The following is a 23,239-nucleotide window of genomic DNA, read 5'->3' as shown; positions in this document are numbered from 1 at the left end:
CAACGTTAAAAGATGAACTTACCACGTTGGGCAATTGTATTAGAATGTTATTGAAATTACTCATCAGTTTCATGTAGCTGGTATGCTTCCTTTAATGACAGCAAAGAAGTTACCGTTTTATCCCGTTTAATCCCGTTTTATCCCGTTTAATCCCGTTTTATCCTACATCACTTCCGGTTTTCAACTACATCACTTCCGGTTTTCAACTACATCACTTCCGGTTTTCAACTACATCACTTCCGGTTTTCGTCGAGACCCAAATCGATGCGGTCTAAACAAAAGATACAACCTCCCTGGAGGAGTGAACACAACATAAGTATTTATTCCATGCCATGCTTAGTTCTTTGTTCATTTTTTTCACAGCCTGTTTTTTGAATCCGGCTAAGCCGCGCTTTGTGTTGGTACTTTGTTTTTTTGTTAATAAATCACCCTTCCTCTTTGAAAAGTCCGCATCCGTTTCCTCCCTCCTCATCACACCTGACATAAAGCAGCTCTTGAAAACCTGAGAATTTTTCTGGAAAATTGAAAAACAGTTCAGTGACAGTCATTTCTCAGCCTCACAAGACAGTAGAAAGATGGGGAAGAAATAAAGTGCCAGACAAAGGTGAAAAAAATAAACATTTTATGGTTGAATTACTGTCAATCATTTTTGTTTGGGGCTCGTTCCAGTGCCAGTTCAGAGTTTCATTTTGTGAACGTTCCAAGAACACGCTCTTCCAGAGGCCAGAGAGCCACCACAGGACCACATCATTACATATATTCATTTTAAACATCTGGTTTGCTTGTAACTTCCTATAGTTTACTCTGAACTTCTGCTGAGGACCACAGCGCAAGGATATGATTGGTTTCCAACAAAGATGACATTTTTTTTGTCAGATTTTTTTTTTCCAAACATTTGATTTTTTGAAATAGGTATTCATTGTTTTTTACATGCTGTTACGAGGCCCTTTGCAAATTTGATTCCAAGCAGACTGTATTCACTTAAGGTGACTGGCGACAGAATGACCTCATTAACGTCAAGCCTCAGCTTCAATTCCGTGTACATTCTGAACCTCTACTTTTGTTTCTTTAATCATAAGGATTACAAAGTTTTAGCTGGTGTAATCAGTTATGATGATCGTGTTTGTCTGGCCAAGCCTGGTTTCAAACCAGCCCTGAAGCTGCCTCTTTCAAACAAACTGGAAAGAATGGTTCTTGTCTTTGTGTCAACCATAGAAAATACAAAAGATGGATAGAGCCACTGTGACATCTCTGTCAATCCATCTCGTGGAAATGTATCGAACACCAAAATTTGTAGAGGTGCTGATATACTCTGTCCCCTTATTTATTCAAAGTTAATGATCCACGTTTCGGCCTCAGGGCTTTCCTTGACATGAATGCTTCAATTTTTGTCAGTCACCATCTTGGTATTTGGAAGGACATTAAGAGCAAGGTGTTGATCTGACAGAAGCTATGGAGACGACTAAAGTAGCTGCTTGTAAATTACAAGGTAGCCGTGCCCTATAGCATACTGTAATGATTATATGACTCAGAATGAGACCTAAATATAGATGACTTTTTAAAGAGAATTGGAAACTATCAATTGAGACCATGAGGAAAATGTTTTTGAGCAATAGGTCAAATAGGAATATTTACTTGATGAATAAGTGATTTTTTCTTACTCACAATAATTCTTTCTTAGACTTGCATACATCTGTTTTGGGTTTATGGGTTCTAGAAAGGACGTATTTGATTTTAGATCACCTGCTATTTTGAAGTCCTCCCAATACATCCTGTGCATTTATTTGTAAAAAACAACACAGAGAAAAAAAAAATCATGTTTTTTTTTTGTTTTTTTTGAAAATGCATATGTGCTCTTATGCTTGTGTGAGATAATGTTGTCATGCTGGTAAACAAGCTATGGCCACAGTATGGACAAAGAGCATCTGAGGGTGTCGGATTAGAACGCTGGCAGAAGATCCACAGGGATCCTTTGTTGACTGGATTAATTTCACACAGATGTTGCCACATTTGTATTAGTGGAGGCTGGATAAACACCTCAGCCTCTCTGTGCTGTCCGTTGAGCACTTTCTCTGAAGTTCTTGTTGCGTTGTGCTGCTGTGTATACATGTAAAGCTGTGGCTGCTTTAGGTTCTGGGGTTAGTTTCCATAGTTATGCTGTCTGAGTTTGAAGTGTCATCAGATACCAAAAGACTGGAGAGTTGGAGAGTTAGATAATGATACAATAAGACAGGGAGAACAGCAAACATTGATTTATCTTTCAAGATTTATGGTAGCTTTCTGACTGAAAACTATGAGTGTGTTTTTTCCAGCGCCCTCTGCTTTGGCTCCCTGATGCGATAATGAAACGTTCCCATTGTAATGCATAAGCAGGTTGTGTATTTTCGAGCAGTGCTCATTTATGTATAAATTTATTTTGTGAACGTTCCAAGAACACGCTCTTCCAGAGGCCAGAGAGCCACCACAGGACCACATCATTACATATATTCATTTTAAACATCTGGTTTGTTTTGCTTGTAACTTCCTATAGTTTACTCTGAACTTCTGCTGAGGACCACAGCGCAATGATATGATTGGTTTCCAACAAAGCTAGACCACATTTTTTTGTCAGATTTTTTTTTCAAACATTTGATGTTTTAAAATAGGAATTCACCCTTTTTTACATGCTGTTACGAGGCCCTTTGCAAATTTGATTCCAAGCAGACTGTATTCACTTAAGGTGACTGGCGATAGAATGACCTCATTAACGTCAAGCCTCAGCTTCAATTCCGTGTACATTCTGAACCTCTACTTTTGTTTCTTTAATCATAAGGATTACAAAGTTTTAGCTGGTGTAATCAGTTATGAAGATCGCGTTTGTCTGGCCAAGCCTGGTTTCAAACCAGCCCTGAAGCTGCCTCTTTCAAACAAACTGCAAAGAATGGTTCTTGTTGTCTTTGTGTCAACCATAGAAAATACAAAAGTCAATCCATCTTGTTGAAAGGTATCGAACACCAACATTTGTAGTGAGGTGCTGATATACTCTAGCCCCTTATGTATTCAAAGTTAATGATCCACGTTTCGGCCTCATGGCTTTCCTTGAGTTGAGTGCTTCAATTATTGTCAGTCACCATCTTGGTATTTGGAAGGACATTAAGAGCAAGGTGTTGATCTGACAGAGAAGCTATGGAGACTACTGAAGTTGCTGCTTTTTTTTTTTGAAAGTGCATTTGTGCTCTTATGCTTGTGTGAGATAATGTTGTCATGCTGGCAAAAAAGCTATGGCCACAGTATGGACAAAGAACATCTGAGGGTGTCGGTGTAGGACGCTGGCAGAAGATCCACAGGGATCCTTTTTTTGACTGGATTAATTTCACACAGATGTTGCCACATTTGTATTTGTGGAGGCTGGATAAACACCTCAGCCTCTCTGTGCTGTTCGTTGAGCACTTTCTCTGAAGTTCTTGTTGCGTTGTGCTGCTGTTTATACATGTAAAGCTGTGGCTGCTTTAGGTTCTGGGGTTAGTTTCCATAGTTATGCCGTCTTAGTTTGAAATGTCATCAGATACCAATAGACTGGTGAGTTAGATAATGATACAATAAGACAGGGAGAACAGCAAACATTGAGTTATCTTTCAAGATTTACGGTAGCTTTCTGACTGAAAACTATGAGCAAAAAATAAGTGTGTGTTTTTTCCAGCACCCTCTGCTTTGGCTCCCTGATGCGATAATGAAATGATCCCATGTAATGCACAAGTAGGTTGTGTATTTTCCAGCAGTGCTAATTTATGTATAAATCAGCCAAATCCCCATTTGTATGATTCATTGAGACTGAGAGAAAAAGACACAGTGTTCTTGCTCGTCTTACAAGGAGATTAGAGAGGAACTGTGTTCTACCAAGATGAAGGCTACAGTGGCAGGTTCATTATCCTTTCATCCATTCACGGCCACTTCAACCCCTTTTACTTCTTCTCTCAATCAACAAGTTGTATATCCTTTTTTCAAGGATACAAAATTGAAGGGAGTTTTGCATTAGATGTAATCAGCGACATCGTCATATGTCTGTTGCGCGGGACCATGAACATTGACTCCTTCATAGGGTCAATTTGTGCGACGCACTACCAAACACGGAGGTTTTTTTTTTTTTATCTAGTTGCTATGGCGGGACTGATCTACTGTAGGCAAACTGGTTGTATATGTCATTGTCCAATCAGATTAAGGTCGCGCCCTGGTGTTGCCACGCCCATTTGGGGTGATTTCTGTCAGGATCGAATTTGCACCAGGAAGCTCCCATGAATGGTACCTCAATTTTTTTTCAAAAATCCTGCTCCCAATACATTTTCTATGAGGGTTTATGTGCTCGCACAAACGACGCACGACGTGCTTTCGCATATGTCTGTTGCGCGGGACCATGAACATTCTACGTTGTTGTTGTAACATTGTGGTTTTCAATAAAGGAAAAAAAAAAAAACATACTACGAAGAAGATGGCGAGTGTCGAGTGCAACAATACGGTAGTGTCTCTGAAAGAAGTGCCCTTTAGTCGTCGTACTAATGCAGAGAAGGAAGTTTGGAAGAATTTTGCGGGATTTTCGAGCTAGCCTTGCGAGGCAAAGATGAAACCCAGGGCTCCACCAACCCTGGTATTTTTCCAGGTAGCATTTGATGTAGCTAAATAACTTACCCTTTTGTGCTCAGTCATCGACTTGTAATGATTTAAATCTTTTATATAATGTTGACAATAATAGCAGAATGTATAATGACACATTCATTGTTAATGGTGCAGTATTATATTTAAAAAAGAGAGAAATCTCACATAAGTAAGCTGCACTTTAACCATGTTTGACAATTGGTTATGCTTTTCTAAGTCATATTTTCCAAAACTTCAATAAACACTTGACTTGGATTTATATGTTGTCATTTTAATTACATTCTTTAGAATGAAAATTGAATGAATCTTATCAATAAGAGCTTATGTGTTTACTTATTTCATAGAATCCTGGAACAATATGAGGAAAATAAATAAATAATGGTTAAGGTGTAATATTAACTGATTGGCAAATTATGCAAAAAATAACAAAAAATTATTAAAAATTATTACAATAAATTATGCTACCGAGACAAATATACCTCAGTCCTATGGACTTTTATGGTACTTATGGACATAACGGGGGGAAATTGCAGAGTCACTTTGGTTATTTGGCAGACCAAATAACCAAAGTGACTCTGCGTTGTGTTTATTTAAGGAAGACAAGGAGTTTCTGGACGATTGGACATTTTATTTCCTGCGTGGGAACATAGCAGGTTTGCATCAGTGCAATCGGTTCAGCTTCGCACAGCACACTCTGATGCAGCTTTCACAGACTGGAAATTGCACTACCTAAAAAAAATGTCAGGAGCCGCCACCTGATGTAATTAAGACAAAAAAAAAATAGATGTAAAAAAGACACAACCTAATAAAGAAGGACCTGCTCCCTGCTGACTGAGTGTTAATGTGTGCTTTGATGTGCTGCTATCTAACAAGTGTCCCCAGCTGGAGATTTTGGTGTAATTTGTCAGAAAAGGTTAATCTTTTTTTTTTTTAAAGCATTGCTCTGACTGAGAAATAAACATAAGATGTTTTCCACCATCCCATTTTCAACCTAGAGAATACCATTACTCTGTTGCTACTAATGCAGCAGGAGGTGTGACTACCTGATTCCGAGTCACAATGCAAAACGAAATGAACAGATGTTCTACTAAATGCTTTGAATGACTGCGGTCGCCGACAGTGTTTTTTCTTTCTCTTTTTTAACTCTGTAATGTAATTTTTTTTTTTAAAGAAATGTCTCATGATGTTATTATAAACAGATCGACTATGCAAGAAGAAATGCTGGGGGGGGCATAGTTGTTGGCATTAGGGTTATCATTATCTAAGTTTAAGGTTTTACCCATACCACTCACTCCCTAAACTCAAACTAAGACGAGCCCATAAACAGAAATACCAAACTTAACATTTTTCATAGTTCTTAATGCGAAAGGGATTCATATTTCATGACACTGGTTAAAGATCAACATTTTTGCTTTCTTTTTCTCTGCCTTTTTGCAACATTTTATGTCTTTTTGAGCCCATGTCTGCTTTCTGTGTTGTTCTAACTTGCACCACTACAAAGAAAATTTGATAAGCACGTCACACCTTTCTTAAGAAGATCTTATCAAACTGCTTCTGATTTTAGTGGGGAGGACATTGTACTTACTGTAGAACTGAAACTGGCCGGATGTCTTCTCTTTTCTCTACAATAATGAAGTGCACAAATGCAGATTGTAATGACATTATGATCATGTCTTTCTTATTAAATTGTGTTTAAATAATTTCCAAATATAGAGATAAAATTGTATGGCAACCCATTAACATGCAGCAGGGTAAAAAAAAAAAAAGAAGAAAACGCTTTAAAAAATAGATTTTAGAAGACATGTGCTGCACCCGGTTCTCTCCGGGTACTCCGGCTTCCTCCCACTGTCCAAAAAACATGCATGTTAGGTTAATTGGTTTCTCTGAAATTGTCCTTAGGAGTGAGTGTGAGCATGTGTGTGGTTGTTTGTCTCGTTTGTCTCTGTGTGGCCCTGTGATGGATTGGCAACCTGTCCAGGGTGTCCAGGTTCCAGAGCCCCCGTGACCCGACCTACGGATTCAGCGGGAATAGAAAATGGATGGATGGATGGATATGCTGAACCCACTTTGTTGACGTACAAGAATCAACAGATTAAATTCTCATGATCGCTACAAATCTCTTAAAATCTCTTTAAAAAAAAAAAAAAAAAAAAGGGCCTAGGTTACAATTCTAAACATGTGTTACTCAAAGTAAAGAAAAAAGACTCAAAAGCCAGCTTTTGCATAATTTTATGCATAATTAGAAAGAGTTCTTCAAACCCATTTTATTGGATAATGTAAAAAAAACAATTCTATTTTGATGTACTGAGCAGTGTTGGGAGTAACAGCGTTTAAGTATAACGGCGTTTTTCCAGTATTAGGAGTAATCTAATTAATTACTTTTCCCATCGTTACAACGCCGTTATCGTTACTGAGAATATAAAGTGGCGCTTTACTACATTTTGGTTGTAGGCTTTCAGCTACACATCAGCTGCATGCTACCTGGAGAGAGCAGGGGTGGGGATGATGACACTGATGATGACGACTACTACTAAACACACACGAGACAGCGACAATGGCGACGAGCCAGGGAAGTTCAAAGGTAGCATTCTCTAACTGGAAGCACCGGCACTACTTCTCACTCGTGGAGATAAAAGGCAAGAACGTGTATGTAACATGCACGGTATGCCCAGGCAAAAAAACTTTATCCACGTCTGCCTCAAGTAACTCAAATCTAATGAAGCACCTCACATCAACCCATGCGAATATGAAGCACTTGTTGCTTCAGCAGCTGCTAACCCAAGCCCAAGCCCAAATGCAGTTAGCGTGAGCCCCAGCGAAGGAGACGGAGCCACTCGAAAACAAACAACACTCCATTTTTCGGGTCAGAAACAGGTGACCACCATTACCATTTTATATTCAATATTTATGTTTTCATTTCTATGCATCATATGGCAGGCTGCAATCTATTGAGTTCAAATAAATACCGAATGTTCTAAATGACTGTATATAGTGTTTTTATTCTTCAATCAGTTAATATAAACACATTTGATGTTAAAGATGTTATAGAACGTAACAGCGTTATAGAACATAAAAAATAACGCCACAGTTACTTTGCTGAGTAACTAATTACTTTTACAATGTGGTAACTGAGTTACTAACTCAATTACTTTTTGGGAGCATTAACTAGTAACTGTAACTAATTACTTTTTAAAAGTAACTTGACCAACACTGGTACAACTAGGAGACAACTCGTACGTGCCATGATTGGTTCTGTTTCTCTCAGGTCTAAAAGCACCACCTAAAGTTTTTGTAACATTGCAAATCCAGCATACATGTCACCAAATCGACCTTGAGAATGGGGAAAAAAAACTGGAATATGTATATATATGGTTTATATATTTTAATAAAGGAAGCTCTAATGATGTAACCGAAAATGACAAAAAAATATTATTTGGACAATTCAGCCTTGTTAAACATTGCTGAATCTAAGAATTTCTAATCACAGTACAAACGAGGCCTTTTTCTAAGGCTATGTACACACATAGCCGGGTATTTTTAAAACCGAATGTTTCCCCCCCTCCGTTTATAAAATAATTTGTATCCACATTACCTCGTTTTCGAAAAAAACACCTTCCACACATAACCGAACATCTGCGTTTTCACCTGTCTTGACAACCCAAATGCATTTGCTGTTTTGCGCAATCTGCCCTCGTCAGCTAAATAATAAAGTGTGCACGCAACTTTTTTGAGCACACTGACAGGTGATCGCATGACAGTGGACTGCCCCTCGATATGAGGACATAATAATTCCGACAGCGATAGGAGTAAGGACCGGGACATGCGAAATTGTCACGCCATTCCTCTGGGAGTACGACTTGGGCGTGTAAAATCAAGGCAGTAAACAGCGCCTGCACAATAATAACCACCACAGTTCTCAAGGCATCCATGCTTCTTCAGTAAACAAAGGTCGCACTTTAGACTTTAAAGCAGATTTGTTGTTGTTTTGCCGCATATTGTGACGTTCGAAAACGCAAAACTCCGGTTATTTCTGTCTACACGCAACTGCATAAACGGAGTTTTCAAAAATCTTCACTTTGCCCGGAGTTTTTAAAAACATTCGTTTACGATGCGTTTTTATGCGTTTTCATGTGGATGACAGGTCCAAAAAAATATATTCGTTTTAGCAGATACCCAGCTACGTGTGGATGGGGCCTAAGTGTAGCAGTTGCACCAAAGAAGTTTTTCTTTGCAGCATCATTCAGTTATGAATTTCTTTTTTTTATACCAAGTGACAAAATAGATGTGCTGTGAAAGTTTGTGAAAAGTGTCAACTGTGTGAGTCTCAGCTTAACATGCAAGGGTTGTTAGCCCTGATACGCACTCTGCTACAACTACACAGCAGGTCTAAAGTTCAGTTTGCAATCCGTCTGCTCACAGTTAAAGGAGATTACGGTCTAAAATTGAGTCATTACAAAATAATCCCTTTCGGTAATGGAGGAGTGATGAGAAAAATTGAGTTGAAGCTTTCTAGTGGTCAGCTCAGCACATAAGCTTGTCATCATGGGTAGCATCTTCGGTGATATATGTTAACACTATTCTCAGGTTTGACGGCATGCAATGTCACAATTTTCACTGTTGCCCCTCCTGCCTATTTCTGTAAGTGAATGTGTTCAAGTACTGTATCCTCAGGAGTCACAGTCACTCAGGACATAAGACAGAGGTGTAAACAAAATAAGACCCTGTTACTGATTGATTCACAGCGGTTACATTCCATAGCACATTGGAGAGCCATCCGCTCTTCCTTTCCTCTGTATAGCCAGCACTTCGGTGACCTTCGTAAGTTGTCATTCAGTCGTGCATGAGCAGCCCAGTCTCAACAGAAATTGTGAAATGGGAACATTTGTCCACACATCAAATATGTGAGCAGTATATATACTTTTAACTCCTAACTGTAATGGTTATGGAGCAAAGCAAAATTTGCAGAATTGCAGACGTTTAGTGGAAGAACAAAAGTGAAAGAGATTTAAAAGGTTGGCATTTGATCCAGTAATCTCATGCTTAAAGGCTCAAGGGCGTAACACCACCCACCAGGCATCATTCCATCGTAAGCATAAATGCCATCAATAGAGCAATGGGAGCTGTATCGCAGTAGAAGTTCTGATGCTGGTCTATAAAGCTCTGAATGGTCTGAATGGTCGAGGGCCATTCATGACCATTCATGACTTCCTGACCCAGTATGAACCTTCCAGAACCCTCAGGTCATCTGGATCCGTTTTTTTTATCAGTTCCCAGAGTCAGAACCAGACATGGAGAAGCTGAATTCAGCTTCTATGCCCCAAATGTCTGGAACAAACTCCCAGAAAGCCTCAGATCAGCTGAAACACTATATTTAAGTCCAGGTTGAAGACACACCTATTTTCAGCTGCATTTGAATAAAGCTCCAAATCTGAAGCTTGAGTTTCAAAACTTAATCTGATTGTATCTGTTGTTCTTTTTTCTTTCTTTTTTGTTTAAATTTTAAATAATGCTTTTTATTTCTACTGTTTTAATGTCTCTGTTAAGCACTTTGAATCACCTTGTTGTTGAATTGTGCTATACAAATATAAAGTTTTGTAACAAAATTCAAATGGCTGACATCCGTACAAACAATGTTTAGAAGTTTGAAGTAAGCTAAAGATCAACATAAACTGTAAAGTAAGCTAGCTTTAATCTCTCAGCATTCTCGGGTCAAAGTTCTCTTCTCTCATTTCAACATACAGCACATTTATCAAATGCCTTTTTTTTATTCCTTAAGGTTCAGAGCTACAAGTAGAAACGAGTAAAGCATAAGTCTAAAAGCACACGTAGGATGTTTGTCAATGCAGATTGTGTTTTTAGTAAATAGTTTATCTCTCAGGAAGTTTTTAAAGACTATGAAGTATTTACAATTTTATTGGACTGAAGAAAGCTATGGAAATTTAAAAAGTGTTTGCACTAGTTGTAGTTTGCAATATTGTAAGACATAGATCTAAAAAGGGCCACGTTGAGTCATCACAGTTACATGGACAATTGAGTCAACATACGATTACAGCTAAACTTGACCACCTTCCTCGTCCCAGGATACATGCATGGGAGGGGAATCCAGCTGTCAACCTCCCTTTCGAGCGAGTATTGATTTCTGTTACCTTTTGTTCTAGATGAATATGTAAATTCACATATATTATGGAAATGTATTTATTTTGTAATCTGCCTGAAAATAAGCTTGAAATAAACACTCAATCAAAACCTAAGTATACACAGCGGTGCTGTGCACTCCATCACTTCCAATTTTCCCTGTGGGAGATTATCGCACATTGAAGAACAGCTGAATTCACTTCTAAGATATTTTTAAGTTATTTGACAGGTGAGTTGGTCTGATGATGCTGCGGTTAGGATTTATGATGGTCAGGATTTTATTGGAGCAGACTGATAGTTTTCAAATACTTCAAGCAACCTCAAGTTGACACATATTCTTAATGGGCTGATTTAAAGGCACAATTTCTGATGCATGTAGCCTTCTCACAAAAGTAGCTCAATTGAAAATTAGATTTGCTAATATACTCTTACAGTTTACACTTTCTATTTAAAAAAAAAATAGAGAGAAAAATAGAACTTTGGAGCATTTACAGAGCTTTTTTTTTTTTTTTAATCTAATTTTACATTTTTTTTTTTTACACCTAGCTTTGTTAAGAGGTGTGTCACTGATAAGCCTGCGTGCAGACTCCGTGGCTAATGTTATGCTAGTTCTTGCTGGTCAGTAATTACCTTCAAAACAGGCTTTCTGCTTATTGAACCATATAGAGAATAGGAGTGGCAAGCAGGCAATGCAACCAGCGACTGTACCTTACCTGACCTCAATTCATATATTTCTAATAAGAATGAGTTTTTGGAGATGACAAGTACAGTTGGGCTTTGAAGTTATATTTGAAAGCTGTGGTTTTGCCACATTAACGCACCATGGTGCCCATTACCAGATTAAAAGTTCAAACAGATCACAGTGTGATCAAGCATATGTAATGAACTGGTTAAACAACTCTTCCTGTTTTTTTCATAGGTGTCTTAGCTGAAGGATATATTTGGCAGCTTGATCTCAATTACAGGTTTAGCTGTAAATGTTGCTCAAAGTACACCAGCTGATGTTGCCGTTTCTATAAGCATACAATTAAACATTGCTTAAGTTCTGACCATTATTATCATTGCAGCAGGATCTGTAATAAATGACACTAACACAATAAATGTAAGTTACTTATCTTCAGTACTTAGTTTGTTGCTGAGTCTCTGGAAGACATTTTGCAACACAGAAAACTCTGCAAAAATTTTACACTAACTGTAAACACAAAAAGAACAAAATGAGAATAAAGCTTCTGTCATGACTAATTATTGCATTAGAGATGGATCCATCCCCTTTTTGTTTTGACATGATCAGATTCACGCTGGTCTTTACCCAAATGTCAGTGCTGCAGGTTGACAGATACGAGGCATTTCATTCCACACCACTTGTTCGGACTTGTAAGTGGGAGCAATGCACAGCCTAAGGAGCTGTTGACGACAGGGATTGGGTGTCACTAAAGGTGACTCACAGGGAAAAGAAACTCTCAGTGATTTAATCTTCACACACCCAGATTCAAGACGCAAACTGAACAGTGGCGCAGATATCTAGGGATTAATGTTTTTCTCAGGAAAGCACAGTGGAACTACCAGAGGTGTTTCAATCAAGTAATAAAGGAACATTCTACAGAACAGATCTATGTCCCAATCACTCCACTGAATGATAGTTAATGAAACATTTCTCTGTCAACAAATAGTTCATCTGGAAGATGACGGGATAAAAGTGATTAGATCACAGCTTTTACTAACACAGACTCATTAGAAAAATAACCATCATTTCATGACAATGGTGATTTAATTTCCTGACTTTATCTCAGTGATACACACACACACACACACACATACGATACAACTGAAAAGACAGAACTTTCATTCAGTATACTGCTCAATTGATTTAGTTAACTTGTAAAGGCTAGGTTTAATAATTGATTAAAAAAAGAAAAAATCCAATCACAGAACAAAACGATTCAAATGAACATGAGATTTATTTATAGTCTTTTAACAAATATGATTGACAGTTTAGTTACGGAGTTCCTTGAACTTCTTAGAGCAATGTTTGCATGGATTAAAACAAATAACAGTTATATGTTGTTGGAAAATATTACCATAAATATTTTATACTCATGTCTACAGTGAGTGCTAACTCACAGCCTGCTTCTTATCCGAGAATAGATATGCAAGCATTATCATTTTGCTGTGACTGTCAGTGAGAAAGCTATCACTTTCCCCTTGAATGTCAAATAGTTCTTTTTAGATATTTGTAATCATTATACTGAACCTGAAGCTATAGACTGAAGTAGTGTCTGATTTAATCACGTGCTTTGTGTATTCAGGCATTTAATGGTGAGGTAAGAGTCTGTGTCTGTATGCTGCTGCACTATTAAGCCAGATGTTATTTAGAGTTGCTATGGAAACCTTCACCTTCTCTGGAAAAGGCTTTGGGGCTGATGACATCTAGACTGTAAAGACGGATGTCTTGCAGAGCAGCCTGGTCTATCGAGAAAAAAAAAAAAGTAACATACCGAGTCATGCTGTGTCCCTATGCATTTTTTGTATTATTTTATATGGTATACGCTTAAGGAATGACACTGGAAAGATACCATAACTCTAACCAGTTCACATTAATGAGCGACATTACATGTTCACGTGTTACATGCATTAAACAGCTATGTGCAATGCTGTGACATCACATTACAGAGAGTCTTTGTCGGTTGCCATTTAAATTTTTTATATGAAAAAAGAAACGAAGAACCTAAGCTTATAATCGACTGGTATTTAAAATTGTTGCTCTTTTTCTAATCTTTAATCAGAGCATAATTTAAGAATAAATCTATATTCAGAGATGGAAATATGAAATAGCTTTAGAGTCTCAATGCCACATTTGAATGAATATAGAGACTTCTGAACAATGTTCAAGAAACTTCTTGAAATGTGTAGATGTGCAGGGTTTTGTATTTACATTAAGCTAATTTATCAGTGGCGTAAAAAAAACAAGTTGCATGTACATTTAAAGAAATACTTTCTCAAATAAATCACACAGAAGTGGACAGAAGATAAAAAAAAGTAGGTGTTGACTCAGTAGGGATAATATGTGGAAAAAATACATCTGAAAACAGTTCAAAAGGCACTGGAAAACATTAAGTACCTTTAAACTTAGATAGGTTTGTAATTGTAATCTGATGCTTGAACTTCTTTTTTTTAAATTCACAAAAGAAAGCTGCAAAAACCATAATGCTGGAAGTGAGGCGTTTGACCTTCAAAATTTCCTGGTAAAAAACCAGACTCATATCTTGATGCATCCCCTCCAATATTTGAACAAAGCCCACCCTCATACTTCAGGGTAATTTAATCAGTAATCTTTTCTTCTTTGGTCTGAAGGAACTACAACATGGGAACAATAATTGGAATTCAAGGTAGGTATAAAAAGGCCGGCCGGCCACAGTCCAGTCAGTCAGAATTGATTATGTTGGAAGGTAATTTTCTTGAGGAGCAGCATCTACAAAGATGACCTATGATTGCGTTCAAACTGTGTCAAAGAGGCATGCCTCAGTGCCAGCAGCATAAATGAGAGAGAAATGATCCTTTGTTTTTATTTTTGAATTTTACCTTGTTGTTATGGGAATTGTCTAAGAAACCTCTACTTGCAATGCAAATATTTTAGTTGTAAAATAATCCTGCAACTACCATAGTTAAAATGTTAATAATAATAATAATAATAAAGTAAATCAATAAATACAAGATATAGCAGGAAAACACTGCACAATCATGCATTATTGATTCAGTTTGTGTGCAGTTTCTCAACACTGTAGAAAACACAGACAAGTCCAGGTCCAGTAATGCTGAAGTATTCATCAAAGCCTCTTTATGTCGTCATTATCTTGATTCTCTTCAGTGTGAACTTTGTTCCCAGGGAGGACGGGGGAGTGGCTAAAAGTCTCAAACAGGTTTATGTCTGCCTGTGAGCCAGTTTCAGGCAGGACCATTTGCATGTAAAAACTGGAATCCACACCCTCTATCTGCACACTGCTTATCATGTTGAGACACCTCCTTGTCTTTGTCTCTTCCAGCAGGCTCTCAGAGGCTATTCCAAATACTGAACATAAGCTAAGAGTACATAAATGGAAGAGGGATATTTTAGGAGTTGTCAAGAGGATTTCCACAAAGGTCACTATCTAAATGTAAGTTACTGTTGTTGAGTAGGAGATAATGGTGTTGTGACTAGCATGCTGTGCTTTTAAGTCTGGAAGAGGTATTTAACACAAAGCGGAAGCTATGTAGGGACAGCAAATGCCTCATTTACAAATTATTTCTAAGATCATTTGAGGTTTGAGACAACATGTATGAATAAATGGACTCTTTGTACATGATTATGATGAAGTGTGATGGTTATGACTAAGTATGCTACAAGAACTGCTGCAGTGTTTCTATATAGCTTGAAATATCTGTTTAGAGATGCACAGTCATATGAAAATCTCAAGAAAAACTAATTAAGTAATCAACTAACTGCTGATCTACAGGCAGTAGTACTTCAAGTATTTTACAGTGCTAGGTAATTCAGACACAATGACCACTGAAACGTTGTAAACATGTTTCACATACTGATACTGTTAATTTGTAGATTAGTTATAACCCTGTTCTCAGGTAACTTATCACATCTTATGAGTCGCTGCTGTTCAGAACATGCTGGTTAGCTATTCAATAATCATAATAATCAGCACGTAGTTAATTTATTGTCTCACAAGGGTGAGCACGTCTCATTGTCGGCTGATAACCTGATGCTGTTTGGAAACACCAGAGACCTTTATTGTGTATTCAGATACCCTCCTGTGAGTCGTAGTAGATTGTTTGACATGTCTATATTAGTGTTGCTCCTGAGATGAGCTGTTTTTGAGACAACTTTAAAGAGTTGAAATGAAAACGCTGAAGACCTAACAACTTTATAGATGATTCAAACCATGAAAACTATTGTTGTGCTTTAAAGTTTGCTTTGCTTCATCACAGTGAGTTTACCAAGAGCTGACATTTTCCATTCTGTTATGTTTGTTCTTTGATCCTCTTACACCATGTCATTGATCTCCATTATCCCTGATAGGTCCTAAAGAAGCAGTCCATAGAGATGGACTCTTCAGACTTTTCCCTGTTGTCGCTGAGAGGGGAATTTAAATCAGAGAATTACATCCAGCCCCATTATAAGGAGTCATATCGCCTGGCGGTCGATCGCCTGGTACGGGACGGCAGAGATGGTTACCATGAGTTTCTCAAGGAAGAACGAATCGGGAGCTTCCTCTCAGAGGATGAGCTTCTCTTCATCACGGGAAATGCAGAACAGCTGACACCTGAAAACCACACAGAGGAAGTCGGTGATCCACCAGACAGCCAGTCGTCCTCTGGGACGTACTGGCCCATGCACTCAGATGTGGAAACACCAAATTTGGACTTGGGATGGCCGGAGATCCTGCATGAAAACCCCCAGACAAATATAGATGTGCTCTTCCATCCACCGAGACTAAATAACCCAACCATAAAAGAGGTGATCCGGAAGCATATTCAGGATGCAAGACAGGTAATAAAAAGACCTGTCACTACGTTCTATGACAACACTACACAGACAGTAATTCTCGTGTGAGCTCACACTGTCTCAGAGCTCTTCTCCCCTAGGGTCTGTGTCATAGACACATATTGCAGTCAAGGAGTGTTTTCTGAGGTAGATTACATCAAAATCTGGTTCTGCAACTCCTCTTCCTGAGAACAACTTTTCAGAAAAATTGCAACATCTTAGAGATAAATCCCTTTACAAACTTCCAGCCTCCACTTTTCATTGTTCTTTATTTTTTAATGCAAAATGTGGTAAGTAAATGCTAATTACTCTGTCACTCTGTTATTGCTGCTATGGCTATTAATCAGACCAACTACCACAACAAAAGTCTGAAAAGGAAGAAAACCACCTTCTCCTCCTGGGAAAAATACAACCGTCCTCTCTGTCACTTGTCTGTCAAAACAGAAACATTAAAAGATTGAATAATATCCATATTAATGCTCCTAGACATTTTTAGGTATAATTAAGAGTGACTAACAATCATCATGGGTCATCTGAGGGAAAGACACTAACCTCCTGCAACACAAAGGCAGAATGACATCGCTGCTCACAACATCCATTATTACTCATCGTACGTTATTATTAAAGACATATTATGAAGAAGTGTTAGTGACTCAGCACTGAGCCTGAGGTGAAATTAAAAAGCTGAGAGAGAGGACTTTAACTTGGTCTGCCAATACACTAAAGATGATTTGAAATGGATGTGGGATCAATAAATGTTCTCATTAGAGACACATAGATGTTTGTCCCACTTTTGTTCTCCAGTTCCCAGTATCGATTCCTGTGAAAATATTGTCAGTTTTACTCACCGCTTGAGCTCATCTGCTCTTGTTTGTGAGAACACTTTTTCATGGCTAATTTGCTTAAATCTAGCTGTCAGAATAGTATTTATTAATAGATGTTTGTGTCATCCTCAAACTTCACAGGCGTAAACTGGTGTTCGTAACTATACTAACTCTGGTCTTTGTCCTCACAGGTCATTGCCATTGTGATGGATGAGTTCACAGATGTGGATATATTCAAAGAAACTGTGAATGCTGCAATGCGAGGAGTACCAGTCTATGTCCTTTTGGATGATTTCCATTTGAAAAGTTTCCTTAAAATGGCTGAAAATCAAGATGTCAAACTTCATCAACTTAGGGTAGGTTTATGGCATAAAACATACATTTGATTTTCTGCACTTATTTCTATTAATTTCAATGCAAATTTTCATCTTGATTATGCTTTGGTCAATGGAATTTTTTGATGGTGACAGAGCAAATGAGAGCATTTAAATGTGCTTTTGACCATTGTAATGATTCACATTTCATGATAAACTTCAAGCAAACGTTTATGTGCTCAGTCTTTTGTGACATAATAGAGGCTGACTGAGGGCATCAATCATTTGTAGACATGGTTCTTAATGACCATTTGGTGGAGTCACAACTTTTTTCTAAAGGAGCTAACTAGTTAAACACACCCTTGAAAAAAATGCCCTGAAATGCATTTTTCACACCAACAACAACAACAGCAACGCAGTGATTCAACAAGTCATTAGCATGATTTTGTTGCACAGCGGGTTTGCTCTTTATAAAAGTTTATCTGATGACTGACATGCTTATTACTGGCGCTTAAATTTAACAGTGACATGTCCCTTTCACTACTCTGGCAACAGAACATGAGGGTGCGCACTGTGAAAGGTCAGGATTACCTCTGTCGATCAGGAGCTAAATTTCACGGAGCAATGGAGCAGAAGTTTCTTTTAATCGACTGCTACACAGCAATTTATGGATCATACAGGTAAATATTGCTGCAGTACAATAGTGAATATGTTTGAGAACACTGAGGTATACACTAAATGCTTTGAGAAAAACATTGTATTTACTGACACTTTAAAAAAATTGCTAAAATGATTTCTTATTGACATTTTGTGATTTGCTGTTTGTGACTAAAGCTTTCAAGTATAATGGTTATTTACAAAAAAAATAAAAAATCCCAAACAATGTGAATACCAATTATAACAATTTGTTTTTCCAAATAAATTGAATACATATTTGTGTTGTCATGCGTTTACAGCTTCACTTGGTCTTTCGAGAAGATTAATCTGAGCATGGTTCAGGTCATCACTGGACATCTTGTGAAGACGTACGATGAAGAGTTTCGAACACTCTACGCCCGGTCGACCGTGCCTTGTGACCTCAGTCCTCCAGAGGGTTTATTTCAAAGCAATGGGTTTCATGGGCTACAGTTTTTGCCAAATTCTCATTCTGCTCCAAAAATTGGGAGGGGGGACCAGCTGCGGCATTCCTTAGATGTGGTCTATCAGAAAACCTGTGAGAGGAAACTTGGCACAAGAGGTCTAGAAGATAGGCTCGTTGAAGAAGGAAAAAACATGTTTAGGCCCTTAATTGGGAATGACATTGGTCTTCAGGGTCAGATAGCCCGACTTAACCAGTTTGAGTCTGCAGAGGCCATGAACTTCATGAAAAGGCACAGCTATGCTGGGGAAAGACAGGGCGAACACATCCCACATAACATCAGGCCCAGAGGGAGTAACTGGAATGTCTCTAGAGAAACAAGAAACGGACTGATGAACGACATGATGGATGATCATTTGCAAGTGCCGCAGATATACCGAGGCGAAAACATGCGTCGGTCTTACAGTGGTATTGACAAAAAAGTCCTTTCCATGCAGCAGAACATACCAACTTTAGAGAATACTTCTAAGTCATTCATGCGCACATGGAGGATAGAATCTTACCTTAAAAACCCGGATGCTCCACTCGGAGACTCATGTGACTACTTAGACCAGTTTGAACCCATGGACAAAGCTAGTTCCTTCATGCAGGGAAGAATGAGGACATCTCTTGCTTTTAGGTCCGCCATACCAGAACAAATGGAGCCGCAAAGATACGCAAACACCCCCACTGCTGCTGGACTCTCAGCAGCACCCAACCCTCTTCTGCAGTGTTCATCGATCCAGTGGAATCCTGCAGTGGCTGAAACCAGAGTAAATAACGATGAGTTTATGTTACAGAGGCAGAATATGCATATTTTGGATGGTATTCACAATAACACAGGTTATGGTCCTGGTAGTAACTCTTATCAAGCTTCGTATGCCAGCTTAGGCAGGAGTAAACGTGGACAGATAATCACAAACCCAGACATTCTGAGAGACGGTTTGCTCAAAAGGCATAGTGTGGCAGATCCACGATCAAACACTGAGCTAGGTGAATCCCTAGATCACAAGTACGGAGGTTTTGGAAGGACACAAATTAATAGAGCCACAGTGGAGATCAATGCAAAGATTGGAGGATATGGATCAAATCTGAGTGAAGATCAGCGATCTGTCTCCCATTATGATGTGAAAAAAATCTCAGACACTAACAGTGCTCACACTTGGCGGGAGCGCCCATTCAGGACTGTGTCTGCAGCAGTCCTGGATTCAAATAGCAAGGACTTGGCGAGCAAAACTAACAGCACAGGCTCTCCACGATTTCTAAAGAAGAGTTCCAAGGCAATAAAATCTTTGTTGAACATACCAGAGAAAAAAGAAAATTCCATCAGAACAACAGTGACCCCAAGTCTCACTTCAGGTGAAAGCACGGACACATTAACAGCTGAAGATGAAGAGAAAACTACATCTGGAGGGCGAAAACTTCACCAGAGCACAACCACTTCTGTCAGGTTATCATCAGAGCACCAGAAGGACAGGATTAATGATGACCATCTAAAATATTCTAAGCCACGTTTCAGAACTGAGGAACTCCAACTTTCACCTGAGAGCTTTGTTTCCAAAACCACCACACAAAAGAAGCCTTCTCTCTTTGACAGAAGCTCCAGGCCTGGTTCTGAAAATCGGCTTTACAGCAGATTTGAGCCTTTCTGCTCATTTGAAAAGAAAGCCACTGGCTCTGGACAAACACACTCTCAGGAGAAAACCAAAAGCTCTCCTAAAAGTGAGGCAGCTGTTGAACACAACTTCACCCGGGGTGCAAGAGGGCACAGTGAAAACAAGCTGGAGAGATTCATTCAAAGAGTGGGAAATCTCATACACAAGAACAAGTAGTGATCGCTGTTTCAGCAGGACGCATTCTCTACACAGGTCACTTATTACTAAAGCACATCTAACTGGTAAAGTATTTATGTACAGAGTTGATTTTTTTTGTGAACTGTACAGAGTTTACATGTTAACCTTTTAACTTTTGGTCAATCCAAAGAATGCCAGTGAAAGAGGGGTATACTTTGTGTGAATGCAGATTAGATGAGATGAGATTTAAAGATACTACTTTTAAACTGTTTTTGTGTCTGTCATTCACTGTTGTCTACCCCTACCATGTAATCGAATGCTGTCAAATAGTTTTGCAATAGCAGATGGTTGTTTCAAAACGTCATGGATGTATGCAGTTTATTGTTACATCTGTTGCTGTGTAGGTTACACATACCAAAGAGCTTTTACTATAGGATTAGTCTGCTGGAGTGTAGAGAGTGACTCAAGGTAAAGACATTGCAAATAGCGTTGGTATGCAAGCTTACCATTACAGATGATAACAAAGACATCCACTACATGCACCACTTCCTTGTCATTTATCTTTTAGACAGGTTTTTATGAAGATGCAAGTTGCAATAATTCTGCTTTCATAAGACATTTTTCACCCCTCTAAAATCCCAGTCTTCTAAGGCTTTTCTGTGCACTTTAAGCCAAATAGTAGTACATCGATGTGAAAAATGAAAATAAATAGATACAGCACATGCCCTCTGCAGCCACTCTGGGACAATTAATTGATTGCTTCTTAAAAAAAAGGATCTAAGCAGTGGACTGTTTTAAATGATCTGGGCACTTGACAATGCATTCAATATAATGGCCAGCACAGGGTGACTTCTTTGGATGCAAAAGTCCATGAGAAAAGGACTCTACTTACATGAATATTTATTACATCAGTAAATGTTTTCCTAGTGAGTCTATTGTCTCATTCACTAGTATTTTTTTTTTCCAATTGTTGGTGAAATACAGTCTAGTTATTATTCTTGTTTTTACCTCAGCTCTGCTGTATGTCTCATGCTAGAAAGCTGTCGCAATATCATAAATCTTTAACGATATATCAGGCAGTATATGCTTTGATTTCCTTTGACCCCTTCTGTTGTGGCTAAATTGTAGAAAGCTGTAGAATAATTCTTCAGTATTCATATCTTAATCTTATGTGTTGTGGTTTTTTTTTTTTTGTTTGTTCTACCTGTATTTGAATCCAGCGATTCACCGTGACATCTTACAGAATAAATGTTGTGGCAAAGGTTTTTTTAAATGCTACCGCTGACTTTAATTGATGCTCCACAGACGTCTGCCTAATTTTCCTTCTCTCATATTAAAGTCGAAACATTTCTAAACTTCTTGTCAGATATGCTGTATTTGTTTCCACCTGGCAAGCATTGAGTTTAAATAGTGTGCAGAATCTACTCTTACACTCGGCTCTCATGTTGACACAGAAATCTTGCAATGAGTCTGAGCAGGATCTACCTTTAGGCTCAGACCGTTGGCCAGTTTATGGTACACATCAATCAACCCAATTCATGTACCTATGTGATTACATCTTTGTAGTTAAAATCAGGATCCAACTCGTATCGATTAATCTTTACACCCCTAGCATCCACAGTTTCTGTTGATGATTTTAGTACAATAATAGATGTGATCCATGATGACGAATTGTGTTTAATGAGTTTTGCTCTGCCTTCAATTTAGAATAGAAAACAAAAAATTTGATAAATATTTATAATATAAAGTGGTAACACAGAAATGAACAAGATCAGGACCATGTGTTTCCCTTACAGGTTTTGATTGTGAAAGAAAGAAACTCTTGACTGAGCCAACTCACAGTTTTATTGTACCTTCCTGGACTGTGACAGGATGGAGGTGGCAGTGAGCGTTAGTCTATGCAGAAAGTCTGTTGATTTCCTCAGCCAAGATTAAACAAATATGTCTGAAGGTTTTTTGTTTTGATTGATAAACAATGTGCTGTTTTTGTACTTGTCACAAAAAAATGTACATTCACTACTTCTTGTCAGGTAGATGAGTGCAAGCTTTAGGTATTATACTTTCTTTGAATCTCAATAAGATGTAGTCAATAAGATAGTAATGAAATGTTCCAAACCTCTAATTTGTCAAGGGTTGTTCGAATCACAGTCGGAATGGAAGTCTCTTCAGGTAGAAAATTACATTGCCAAAGATGTAGAAAATTGCAGCCAGTGGAAACAATTTATAGTCTGACATAGTGGTTTGTCTTAAAAAATGGAAAAGGAAATGTCATCACACCAGAAATTAGTGAAAGAACAGCTTTGTTCAAATGAAGCTTTTAAAATCAATTTTATTTTCTTCCTGTGTCCCACAGGTTCCTGCCAATTCTGACCTCGCCCCATACCAAGTTTGGCCAATATTTGTGTCTATTTTACATTTGAGAATTTATGACATTCATTGAGGCTGAGAGATTTTTTTTTATTATTATTCAATTTAAATGGTTAATGTTTCTGTCCACCTGCATAAAACAAAAATAGATCTCCCACTTTGTTTGTGATTCATGGAAGATATATTGATAAGCAGAGGCATTCGTGTGCTTGTACTGCACATCAGCTGAAGGTGATAAACCAAAAACTGACTCACCAGTTATGCTTATATAAAGGCTATGTGTATAGTGTCGTCATATAAAATGTTCTCGGCTTCTGGTGGTCTTCAGGCAGCGAAAATGCAACTTTGCAATGGAAAAAATGGTAATCTCAAGGTTTAAGAAATAAGAACACAAAATGATGGGTGTCAGGCTGGCTATGTGTATAGTGTCATTTTAACCCCCTATCTTTTCTCATAATAATGCAGGAATTTGCAAGTTTGTCAAAAAACAGGATTTTAAGGTGAATGATCTTTTCCAAACCTTAACCAAG

At 38.2% G+C, this 23,239-nt stretch overlaps 1 protein-coding gene across 1 annotated transcript; it reads left to right on the top strand.

The window, feature by feature from the left end:
* The first annotated feature begins 14,761 nt into the window (after positions 1-14,761).
* fam83b (family with sequence similarity 83 member B) lies at positions 14,762-22,255 on the top strand. Its single transcript, XM_075478054.1, has 5 exons — positions 14,762-14,915; positions 15,830-16,300; positions 17,310-17,474; positions 17,988-18,112; positions 18,389-22,255. The coding sequence occupies exons 1-5, from the start codon at positions 14,856-14,858 to the stop codon at positions 20,379-20,381; spliced, it is 2,814 nt and encodes a 937-aa protein (XP_075334169.1). The 5' UTR covers positions 14,762-14,855; the 3' UTR covers positions 20,382-22,255.
* The last annotated feature ends 984 nt before the right edge of the window (positions 22,256-23,239 follow it).

The sequence above is a fragment of the Odontesthes bonariensis genome, chromosome 2 (assembly GCF_027942865.1).
Source record: "Odontesthes bonariensis isolate fOdoBon6 chromosome 2, fOdoBon6.hap1, whole genome shotgun sequence".
Lineage (NCBI taxonomy): Eukaryota > Metazoa > Chordata > Actinopteri > Atheriniformes > Atherinopsidae > Odontesthes > Odontesthes bonariensis.
The sequence above is the reverse complement of the archived record's forward strand: the minus strand, read 5'-3'. Positions and strand labels throughout refer to the sequence as shown.